The following is an 11,285-nucleotide window of genomic DNA, read 5'->3' as shown; positions in this document are numbered from 1 at the left end:
CCAGTTTTTTAAAACTTTATCATCTGTATTACTGTAACTGTAGCTACTAATGAATAAAGTAAATGATGTGACATGGACTGGCTTGTGATAAAGCATTTAACAATAATCAAGACAAAGGAAGGTGATTGTATTTATTTAGGCCTTACGCAGTCCTCTTTAAAGATTAAGTGATATGGATTTAGCACCATAAAACATATAAAATATAATATATATAGAAAAGTATGTGAGTGAATTTGGCTATACACCTGTCAGCAACAGGTGTATAAAATTAAGCACACAGCCATGCAATCTCCATAGACAAACATTGGCAGTAGATTGGCCTTTCTAAAGTGCTCAGTGACTTTCAATGTGGCACTTTCATAGGATGCCACATTTCCAACAAGTCAGTTCCTCAAATTTCTCCCCTGCTCAACTGTAAGTGCTGTTATTGTGAAGTGGAAACATCTAGGAGCAACAATGGCTCATCCGCGAAGTGATAGGCCACACAAGCTCACAGAATGGGACCACCGAGTGCTGAAAAGCGTAGTGTGTAAAAATCGTCTTCGGTTGCAACACTTACTACCCAGTTCCAAAGTGCCTCTGAAAGCAATGTCAGCACAAGAATTGTTTGTCTGTGTCGCATCAGTCTTCGCTTTGGCTCCCCCTCCTGTCCAGCTCAGGTGTTCGGCGTCGTCGGCCTTCTAGCTGCTGCCTAACCTACTACTGGCAAACGCCCTTCACTCATCAACCCTGGACTTTCTCATCATTACACACACCTGGTGTAAAACTCGCCGCAATTGGACTCTGGAGCAGTGGAAACGTGCTCTCTGGAGTGATGAAACACATTTCACCATCTAGCAGTCCGGCGTACAAATCTGGGTTTGGCAGATGCCAGGAGAACGCTAACTGCCCCAATGCATACTGACAACTGTAAAGTTTGGTGGAGGAGGAAAAATGGTCTGGGGCTGTTTTTCATGGTTCGGGCTAGGCCCCTGAGTTCCAGTGAAGGAAAATCTTAAAGCTAAAGCATACTGTACAATGACATTCTAGATGATCATGTGCTTCAACCTTTGTGGCAACAGTTTGGGGAAGGCCCTTTCCTGTTTCAGCATGACAATGCCCTCGTGCAAACAGAGAGGTTTATACAGAAATGGTTTGTTGAGATCGATGTGGAATAACTCGACTGGCCTGCACAGAGCCCTGACCTCAACCCCATCGAAAACCTTTGGGATGAATTGGAATGCTGACTGAGAAACAGGCCTAATCGCCTAAAGTCAGTCCCCGACCTCACTAATGCTCTTGTGGCTGAATGGAAACAAGTCCCTGCAGCAATGTTCCTACATCTAGTGGAAAGCCTTCCCAGAAAAGAGGAGGCTGTTATAGCAGAAAAGGGGGGACCAACTTCATATTAATTCCCATGATTTTGGAATGAGATGTTTGACGAGCAGGTGTGCACATACTTTTGGTCATGTAGTATATGTATTATACACCAAATGAAGAATATTACACACATTTGTTTTCTTCGTTTTGTGATAAGCGACAAGGGTGGACTGGCCATCTAGCATTTTGGGCAAATGCCCGATGGGCTGGTTAATTTTAAGCACAGTGGGCCCATCTAACTTGGGGTTTTCAACGCAAAAATATCACTCTGGTTAATAATGGCAGCTTCAAGGGAAAAAAATGGGCCAGTGTGGGGGCCTCAATTATGAAAATGGGCCAGGGTGGGGGCCTCAAGGTAAAAAATGAGTTGCTGTGTTCGAAATGCCAAGGCCAATATCTAGTCCTAGAACGCCCCTGACAAGCGAGCACATAGATATGCTAATTTTCATGTTATCATACATTCATAGACATTTCTATATTCATTTGAATGGGAAAACATGTTATAAAGATGGCTTTCAAGCATAAAGTGCAAATTTGATATTTTGGACAGATATCTGTTTGTTTCATTTTTGGAAAGTAGTTTAAACGGTATCAGTTCCACGTTAAGTTCTAGGGTTTAACAGTTGTTTCCCCTCTCATGCCACTAACACCCCCTCACAGTACATTGCAACCTATTTACAGGTACTCTGTGGTCTGTATCTACGCTTTGTTAGGGCCTGCTGGCCTGTTGCACACAGGGCCCTTTTCTCACTCTCTCTCGCTTTCTCTCTCTTGCTCTATCTGTCTTTCTGTTTTTTTTCTCCCTCTCTCACCCCTCTCTTTCTTCTTCTCTCTTCCCCTCTCTTTCTCCCTCTCTCTCTCCCGCTATCTCCCTCTCCCTCTATCCCTCTCCCCCTATTTCTCTCTCTCTCTGTTTCTCTCTTTCTGTGGTTTTCAGCTGGCTGTCTCAGAGCTGTTACCTCTCTCATACATAACTTAGTCTATACTCCACTTACTCTTCAAGTTAACCATTTTAGTAACCAACAGTAAACCAACTCTTGATAAGGCCGCTTTATCTATTCATAGTTGACTGGAATCTGTGAAAATACACAAATAGATATTTATTGGGTAATTTGACTTAGTGATTTGTAGTTCTTAGTCATACACAAACCCTGATTTTAAGTGTGATGTTAAGCCTCTTGAACCATGGACCTACTCAATAACAATATCATGGGAGGGTATTCTATCCATCTGTTCTACTGAGTGTAAATCCTGAATGAGAGATCACTAAAAGAAGACGACTGTATTGTGTTTGCTGTGTTTTCTCCATAGATGGTTTTGGTGAGGTGAAGTGGCTGTATGGTGATAGAAGCCCTCGTGGATGACAGTGTCATAGCATACATGTTCCAAAAGGTCACAACTATGACTTTCTTTTACAACAGTAGCTGCAGTGATAAAGAATAACGGATGCTAAACTTCAATAATAAGTACTTCATTTGTAATAAATCTATAATGATCAGAATCTACCTATAAAACAACTATTATGATTCAGTCCAGCCAGGACAATCTGTGAGACAGAGCTGTACTATACACATGAGAAGGACATGGGCGCGCCTGAATGAGGCATCAACAAAAATTACGCATCCAGTTCGACCAATCACCTGTAACTCGATTGTTGAAGTGTTGTACACAGGGGTAGAGTTTTTCCACTCAAGACAAGTTGTGAAGAGGATGACAACTTTAAAGATGATCACACTGTGTCTGATATTTCCACTTCTCGTAGAGATGGGTAAGGAAATCCTTACTATTTCTCTTATGTGATGTCCACACTTGATTTGGAGACACAGGGTTTTAAATTATTGTTTTACAGACACTTTGACAATCTAAAGTTGTATTTGGGGTAACCTATAGCATAGTTACTATATTTTCATGTTTTCTAGTTGATGTGCTAGCTGGAACGGAGTCTTCATCCATACGTCAAGAGAGTGGTCTCATGCCAGCCAACGTTGGAGACACAGTGGTATTGCATTGCTTTCAAGAAAGTGACATGGCAGTATTGTTCTCTTGGTACAAGCAAACCTTGGGAGATAAACTTCAACTCTTCTCAACTGTCAATAAGTTTGAAAGGAACGCAACATTCTACCATGAGTTTAAGGATAACCCTCGCTTCTCGGTGGAAAATGGCCAAGAAAAGAATCACCTAAGGATCTCAGACATGCAACTGTCAGATTCAGGCACTTACTACTGTGGGAGCTCTTATAGCAATAAGATGGAGTTTGGAGAAGGAGCCATTCTTATTGTAAAAGGTAAAGAGAAATATTTTTTTAAATCTGAAATTAGACATATACGGTGAAAATATGAGGTATTCTCTTAATCAGATGAGATTTTTAATTTAACAAATGATCAGTTAGAACACTTGTGATCGTGATATTCTAGAAAATCTATGGGTTAATTTACCTTTTTGTCAGTTTCAGGGTCCAGAAACATGACTGTGCTCCAGCAATCTGTGTCCGAGTCGGTCCAGCCAGGAGACTCTGTGACTCTGAACTGTACAATACACACTGAGACCTGTGCAGGAGAACACAGTGTCTATTGGTTCAGACATGGCTCAGGAGAATCCCATCCAGGAATCATTTACGCCCATGGAGACAGGAGTGATCAGTGTGAGAAGAGCCCTGAGGCTGGGTCTCCTACACAGAGCTGTGTCTACATCCTCCCCAAGAGGAACCTCATCCTCTCTGATGCTGGGACTTACTACTGTGCTGTGGCCTCATGTGGGCAGATACTGTTTGGGAAAGGGACCAAGCTGGACATTGAGGGTAGGTTAATTTGCAGGTGAGGTCTCATTCTAAAGTCTCTTAAAAAAAGACAGACTTTCAGATTAGACAATCTCCAGAAATCTATGATCTATACTTAGTTCCCTCTATCACTGTTTTAATCATCACAGGCCATAGAGCAGACCCTCTTCTCTTGGTGTACTGCCTGGGTGGAGCATTGGCTCTTTCGTTCATCCTGATCATTGCACTTGCTAGCATCATGTACAAGATGAACAAGAGAAAGTGTAGAGGTAAATGATTAAAAAGTTACTATTCTTTGATATCACCATCTCTGAATGTAGCAAAAGTGGAAGACATGGCAGGATTTATAGTCTTTTGTGTCGCTGTTCTCAGAACTGGTCTCTCAGACAAGAGGTCCTACAGTTTCCCAGTCAGACGCAGGGGTAAGCATGAATCGTTCTGTGTTGTGATGAAAATAGGACCTCAGTCAGCTCGCAAAAAAAAAACGATTACAATTCATGTTAAAAATATAGTTCTGTTTCTCACAGGCCGAAGATGCAGACAGTCTCCATTATGTAGCTCTGAATCTGAGCAACAAGAACAACAGGTCTAGAAGACAGAGAAGCAACATGGAGGAAGAGACGGTGTACTCTGGGATCAGACAGTAGAACTGGATGAATGAAACAGTTGTCATTATATGCAAGATACCTCTTTAATAACTAGCTGTTTGAATGCTTCAGTAAAATGTGATAGACTCTTTCAAGTATAATATAAAGTAAAAAATATTTGAATGTATTACTTCTCTGTCCAACTCATTTTACATCTGATTTGCATGTGTAAAGATAAATAAAGCATTATCAACTGTTAACCTTTCTAGCGCAGGGGTTCCACTAGCGGAACACCTGGACAACATTCCGCTGAAAAGGCAGTGCTCGAAATTCAAAAATATGTTTTAGAAATATGTAACTTTAACACATTAACAAGTCCAATACAGAAAATGAAAGGTAAACATCTTGTTAATCTGCCCATCATGTCTGATTTAAAAAATGCTTTACAGCTAAAGCACAACATATGATTATGTTAGATCACCGCCAAGTCGAAAAAACACACAGCCATTTTTTCCAGCCAAGGATAGGAGTCACAAAAAGCAGAAATATAGATCAAATTAATCACTAACCTTTGATGATCTTCATTAGATGACACTCATAGGACATCATGTTGCACAATACATGTATGTTTTGTTCGATAATGTGCATATTTATATCCAAAAATCTCAGTTTACATTGGCGCCTTACGTAAAGTAATGTTTTGATTCCAAAACATCCAGTGATTTTAGCAGAAATACTCATAATAAACATTGATTAAAGATACTAGTGTTATTCACATAATAAAAATATAGACCTCTCCTTAATGCAACCGCTGTGTCAGATTTAAAAAAACTTTACGGAAAAAGTATAATCTGAGAACGGCGCTCAGAACCCAAAACAGCCAGAGGAATAGCCGCCATTTTGGAATCAACAAAGTTAGAAACAACACCATAAATATTCACTTACGTTTGATGATCTTCATCAGAAGGCACTCCCAGGAATCCCAGTTCGACAATAAATTACTGATTTGCTCCATAAAGTTCCATCATTTATGTCCAAATAGCCACTTGTTATTCATCCAGACAAAAACTCGAAAAGTTCCGTTACAGTCCTTTAGAAACAAGTCAAACGATGTATGGAATCAATCGTTAGGATGTTTTTAACATAAAACATCAATAATGTTCCAACCGGAGAATTCCTGTCTTCAGAAAAAGCACTGGAACGTGAGGTAACTCTGTCGGGAGCGCGCGTCATGAGACCGAGGCACTATGCCAGACCACTGACTCAAACAGGTCTCATGAGCCCCTCCTTTATAGTAGAATCCTCATTCAAGTTTCAAAAGACAGTTGACATCTAGTGGAAGCCCTAGGAAGTGCAATCGCATCCATATCTCAATGTGTACTCGGTAGGCAAAGTTTTGAAAAACGACAAACCTCAGATGTCCCACTTCCTGGTTGGATCTTTCTAAGGTTTACGCCTGCCATATGAGTTATGTTATACTCACAGACATCATTCAAACATATTTAGAAACTTCAGAGTGTTTTCTATCCAATACTACTAATAATATGCATATATTAGCATCTGGGACAGAGTAGGAGGCAGTTCACTCTGGGCATGCCATTCATCCAAAAGTGAAAATGCTGCCCCCTATCCCAAAAAGGTTTTAAGCTAAATTAATATGAATAAATTTATCTCAGAATGCATTCTGTTCACACTCCTCTGTGGTCATAGTTACAGTGACTTTCCAGACCTTTAACAGACCTTTAACACAGGAAGACTGACCTGCAGCAACACCCTGCACTATACTTTTCCTCTCAGGGCCAAAGTACTGTTCATACCCATGAGTGCAACACTGGTCTCTAAACACAGTGCTTACAAGGTAAAGGTCAATGTTCTCATTTATGTGAAGTCAGGTGGTCCCATCCATCATGTTACAGAAAATACAATGCAGTTGTGGTGTAGGAGGTTTACTTCTTTGTTTTCTCTTTAAGACATAGGCCTACTGATTGCATGCCAAACACCCCCTCACATACTCAGCAACATATTTAAAGGTATTCTGCGGTCTGCTCTGAACAAAACTCGAGGCTGTAGCTATCTACACTTTGGTAAGGCCTGTTGGCTTCTACACAGGACGCTCTCTCTCTCTCTCTTTCTCTCTCTTTCTCTTTCTCTCTCTCTCTCTCTCTCTTTATCTCTCTCTCTCTTTAATTGGTTTCAGCAGGATATCTCAGTCAGTTGTATGACATACACTTTTGCTCTACATGTTGTCCTTTTTATCAACAATAGAACACCATTTTAATGAGGCAGCAAAAGATCTATACATATTCTACAGAAATCTATGAAAAAACTATATTAACTATTTATTAGGTCATTTGACCTAGATATATGAAGTCCGTAGTTAAACACAAACCATGATCTGAAGTGTGATGTAAAGTATCATCATCATCTGCACCAAGAAGAAAAAGCCTCCTTCTAATTATACGATGGGAGGGATTTTATCTGTCAATACATTACAGAATAAAGTAAAGACTATTGACATGTTTTCTGTTTCTCTGTGTTATGAAGTGACTGTGTGGAAGTCATAGAGGCCCTAGAGGATGACAGTGTCATGACATGTGGCCAACCAGGTCCCAACTACTGTATGACTCATATGGACCACAATGGCAAGAAAAACATTTAAGTAAAGGGATCAATTGACTCTTGCTGTTGTGTCTCTTACTTTGGGTGGACAAGCCCTCTGTTGGCCAGCTGCAGTACATAGTTGTTAATTGTTTTTCTTGCCATTGTGGCCCATGGGAGTCGTAATAGTAGTTGGGACCTGGTTGGCCACATGTTATGACACTGTCATCCTCTAGGGCCTCTATGACTTCCACACAGTCACTTCATAACACAGAGAAACAGAACACCTGTCAATAGACAGTATGACGTGTAGTTAGGTCACAGTTAGGTCATAAAGTTGTGCAACACAGAATCAAGCTATACAACAACATGAAAGTATGGTGTTTGTTCCATTCGTGGCCTACTGGGCCGCCTATCGAGTGTTCAGCCAATGAAATCTGACCATGAAAAACAGACGGTACCTTAGATTTTATTTCTATTAAACCTTTATTTAACTAGGCCAGTCAGTTAAGAACAAATTCTTCTTTACAATGCGCCGCCCTATGGGACTCCCAATAATGGCCAGATGTGATACAGCCTGGATTCCAACCAGGTACTATAGTGACAAATCTTGCACTGAGATGCAGTTCCTTAGACCACTGTGCCACTCGGCAGCCCTAAATTAACCAATGAACGCAAACGCAGGTTTCCATTCTTTTCTGTAGAGAGACTGCATTTTACACAGGTCAATCTCATCCTGTGAAAGAGCAAGCAAGGACAATCAACACCTCACCTTTCTTTTAATCTGGAAAGCATGTCAGTAACATCTAACTCAAATGACTAATGTTATACATGTTTATTATACATTTAAAGTGCTTACTATAGGTGTTTGGTAAATGTAATAAATGCAGTAAATATCGTTGTTTTTTTACAGGTGCATCTCAAACACCAGTTCTTGTTCAGCCCATTTCTTCCCAGAATGCAAAGCTGGGCGACGATGTGACTATTGAATGTCACATAACCAGTGAGAACACAAACTACATGCTACGGTACAAACTCACCACTGGCATGGTGCTTCAGTACATCAATACATCTTTGAAGAACCTGAGTGATGTGGTATTCTGCAATGGATTTGATGATGGGTATCAAAGGATCACATCTTTACTTTGTCAAAAAGGTGCCAACCTCACCAGAGTTCACTTCCTCCTGAAAGCTTGAACTGCCTTCTACAGACATGAAGTGAGAAATACCATGTAAACCCCCTGTGTATGTCAAAGAGGACATATGTACCTGTAGTCTCAGCCACCGACCCAACTGATGAAAAAATACAGACAAGTAACTCTGACTGTACATCATTTGAAGGGCTGCTCTAACTATGGTATGCCACAGGACACATGTTAGATTGTAGTTTTTATCACATGTTTTATGCCTGTTCAGACAGCCAATAATATCACTCAGTTCAGAGTTTCCGCCTACTTCATAATGATTACCAAATGAGTGTCATCATATAAATGGTGCCCCGTTGTCAGACCCACACACTGTATAGTGCAGAAAGGACAGTACAATTATGATTATATATTGGACAATCTTTTTGTTTCACGCCAATTTGGGTAAGTAAGAAAAATACATGTGGATCCTTTTTTTTACTTCATAGTCTTTTTGAATCCATTTGAATGACTATGTAGTCTGAATAATGATAATAATGTATAATTCTGTACTATAACTTTGTCTGATTTATTTTGTTTGTTTGCTTCACAGGTTGTGCACTTAACAAGGATGTAATCCAACCAGACACTGTGATAGTTACACAACTGGGACAAAGTGTATCTCTCACTTGCTTTTGTCGATCTAATTTGATGGTCAGGGTCTCTTGGTTCAAGCAAACTGTTGGACAGAAGCCTCTTCTTATGGCATCATCATATTATCGCGCAAAAAATAGTTTTTATTCCAACAACTTTAACAAAGACTTTACTGAGACTAAACGTTTGAGTGTGAAGAGAGGATTTGACAGCTCTAACCTGACCATCTCCAAGACAGAGTCAGGTGACTCAGCTACATACTACTGTGGTGTTATGGAAGAGGGCGAACTCAAATTTGCAGAAGGAACTTCTTTAATTGTCAAAGGTAACTTAAGTCGCAACCTAATGTGTGTTCATATAATGCTAAATGAATTAATCTAGCAGGCATAGAAAATGTACACACAATGATCTTACTCCTTCTCTTCAGGTTCAGAGTCCAACAGCATGTCTGTGCTCCAGCAGCCTGTGTCTGAGTCAGTTCAGCCAGGAGACTCTGTGACTCTGAACTGTACAATACACACTGAGACCTGTGCAGGAGAACACAGTGTCTATTGGTTCAGACATGGCTCAGGAAAATTCCATCCAGGAATAATTTACAACAATGGAGACAGGAGAGATCAGTGTGAGAATTGCCCAGAGGCTGGGTCTCCTACACAGAGCTGTGTCTACAACCTCCCCAAGAGAAACCTCAGCCTCTCTGATGCTGGGACTTACTACTGTGCTGTGGCCTCATGTGGGGAGATACTGTTTGGGAAAGGGACCAAGCTGGAAATGGACTGTTAGTGATATTTCTGACATTTCTAAAATGTTCTAATATTTTATCCATGCTTGAACAAAATGTCCTGAATTTCCTGTCTGTATTTCCACAGATGGTTGTAAGAAGGAACATGTTCTCTTGGTGTACTGCGGTGTAGCGTTGGCTCTTTGTGTCATCATCATCATTGTCCTTGCTTGTGTTATGTATAAGAGTACCAAGAAAACCTTTCTGCTGTGCGGAGGTAAGCGTTGTCATTAACCACAATATATGCTTAAACTGTTGGTGCAGTATACATTACATGTTTTAGTCATGAAACTCGGTTAATTAATTTTATGTTGATGATGTTGATGATGATGATTACTTCATGTTTGTCTAAAAGGAACGCATCCTCAGCCAAGTGGTCTGACAGTCCCCAGTTCTCATGACCAGGTATGCAGACCTTATAGTGAACTACTCACTTATAGTGAGTATTACTTTGATGAACTGTAAACAGATCCTTCTATCAAATTTCCAATTTCAGTCTTTGGAATTTGCTTTGTTATTCCTCTTAGGATCAAGAAGATGATGACACACTCATGTCGGTCCATTACGCTGCTCTGAATATCATCCACAAGAAGCCAAAGACCCAGAGACAGAGGAGCACCATGGAGAGAGACACGGAATACTCTGGGGTGAGGTGCTAAAACATGGACAAAAAACATAGATTGATCTCCTCTAAGACTTGCATAGCTTTTTCTGTTAAACACTGTGTTTATATCATTATAATTGTGTTGCAATTGCTTATATTCTGTCTAACTCCTTTTTACATTACTGTTGTGATACTGTTGCCCATTTTAGATCAAATAAAACGTGAATTCACTGTCATTTTTATGTATTGTTTGATTTTCACTCATATTCTTCAAGTTTAACTGGTAAGTTTGCATGGACATTGCATCCTGATTGCATGGTATGCATAATAGCATTCGTAGCTTTCAGTTGTCTCAAACTCTCTTTTTAAGCTGTATCCTGTATCAGATCTCTGTGGTAATCTGATGGCCCCAAATGGATTTTCCACTCAGTTTAACTCATCGCAAACCCCAGAAATGACCATCAGTCCTCACCACACACTGTCTTCAGACACCTCAGTGCATCCAAACCACAAATATCCATGTCACTAAGAGCACAACTCACTCTCATCATGAGAAAAGCCTGAACTAAAAATATACTTTTTAGCCGAGTATATTTTGAAGGGAGCTAATAGTGTCGAACATGTCATCCAAGTATGACAATGTACACATTGCAATTAAGAAGTTTTCACAAATAATAGAAAATGTGAATATGCATATGTGCAGGTTGAAGTAGTGTACTTAATGTATCTTTCAATAGGGTGCAACAGTGTACATAGAAGTCCTCATAACTGCTTTAACTTCAGAGTTGGCAGCAACTTTTA

At 40.2% G+C, this 11,285-nt stretch overlaps 2 protein-coding genes across 2 annotated transcripts; both read left to right on the top strand.

Annotated features, from left to right (window-relative positions):
- The first annotated feature begins 3,045 nt into the window (after positions 1 to 3,045).
- Positions 3,046 to 4,851, top strand: LOC112259932. The gene is made up of 6 exons (XM_024434631.1): positions 3,046 to 3,127; positions 3,279 to 3,644; positions 3,807 to 4,157; positions 4,286 to 4,405; positions 4,509 to 4,558; positions 4,664 to 4,851. The coding sequence occupies exons 1-6, from the start codon at positions 3,070 to 3,072 to the stop codon at positions 4,781 to 4,783; spliced, it is 1,065 nt and encodes a 354-aa protein (XP_024290399.1). The 5' UTR covers positions 3,046 to 3,069; the 3' UTR covers positions 4,784 to 4,851.
- Positions 4,852 to 8,820: 3,969 nt separating this feature from the next.
- Positions 8,821 to 10,703, top strand: LOC112259919. The gene is made up of 6 exons (XM_024434618.2): positions 8,821 to 8,910; positions 9,059 to 9,424; positions 9,527 to 9,877; positions 9,969 to 10,097; positions 10,236 to 10,285; positions 10,408 to 10,703. Exons 1-6 carry the CDS (start codon positions 8,868 to 8,870, stop codon positions 10,537 to 10,539), a joined length of 1,071 nt encoding a protein of 356 aa, XP_024290386.1. The 5' UTR covers positions 8,821 to 8,867; the 3' UTR covers positions 10,540 to 10,703.
- The last annotated feature ends 582 nt before the right edge of the window (positions 10,704 to 11,285 follow it).

This window comes from Oncorhynchus tshawytscha, linkage group LG10 (genome assembly GCF_018296145.1).
Source record: "Oncorhynchus tshawytscha isolate Ot180627B linkage group LG10, Otsh_v2.0, whole genome shotgun sequence".
Lineage (NCBI taxonomy): Eukaryota > Metazoa > Chordata > Actinopteri > Salmoniformes > Salmonidae > Oncorhynchus > Oncorhynchus tshawytscha.
The sequence above is the reverse complement of the archived record's forward strand: the minus strand, read 5'-3'. Positions and strand labels throughout refer to the sequence as shown.

What these genes read in the sequence shown, in the direction of transcription:
- LOC112259932 (XM_024434631.1), top strand. Translation starts at nt 3,070, where the DNA reads ATGACAACTTTAAAGATGATCACACTGTGTCTGATATTTCCACTTCTC. An exon ending in AGCCATTCTTATTGTAAAAG is followed by an intron (nt 3,645 to 3,806) that starts GTAAAGAGAAAT and finishes CCTTTTTGTCAG; the next exon opens with TTTCAGGGTCCAGAAACATG. An exon ending in TTTCCCAGTCAGACGCAGGG is followed by an intron (nt 4,559 to 4,663) that starts GTAAGCATGAAT and finishes TGTTTCTCACAG; the next exon opens with GCCGAAGATGCAGACAGTCT.
- LOC112259919 (XM_024434618.2), top strand. Translation starts at nt 8,868, where the DNA reads ATGATTATATATTGGACAATCTTTTTGTTTCACGCCAATTTGG. An exon ending in AACTTCTTTAATTGTCAAAG is followed by an intron (nt 9,425 to 9,526) that starts GTAACTTAAGTC and finishes CCTTCTCTTCAG; the next exon opens with GTTCAGAGTCCAACAGCATG. An exon ending in TCCCCAGTTCTCATGACCAG is followed by an intron (nt 10,286 to 10,407) that starts GTATGCAGACCT and finishes TATTCCTCTTAG; the next exon opens with GATCAAGAAGATGATGACAC.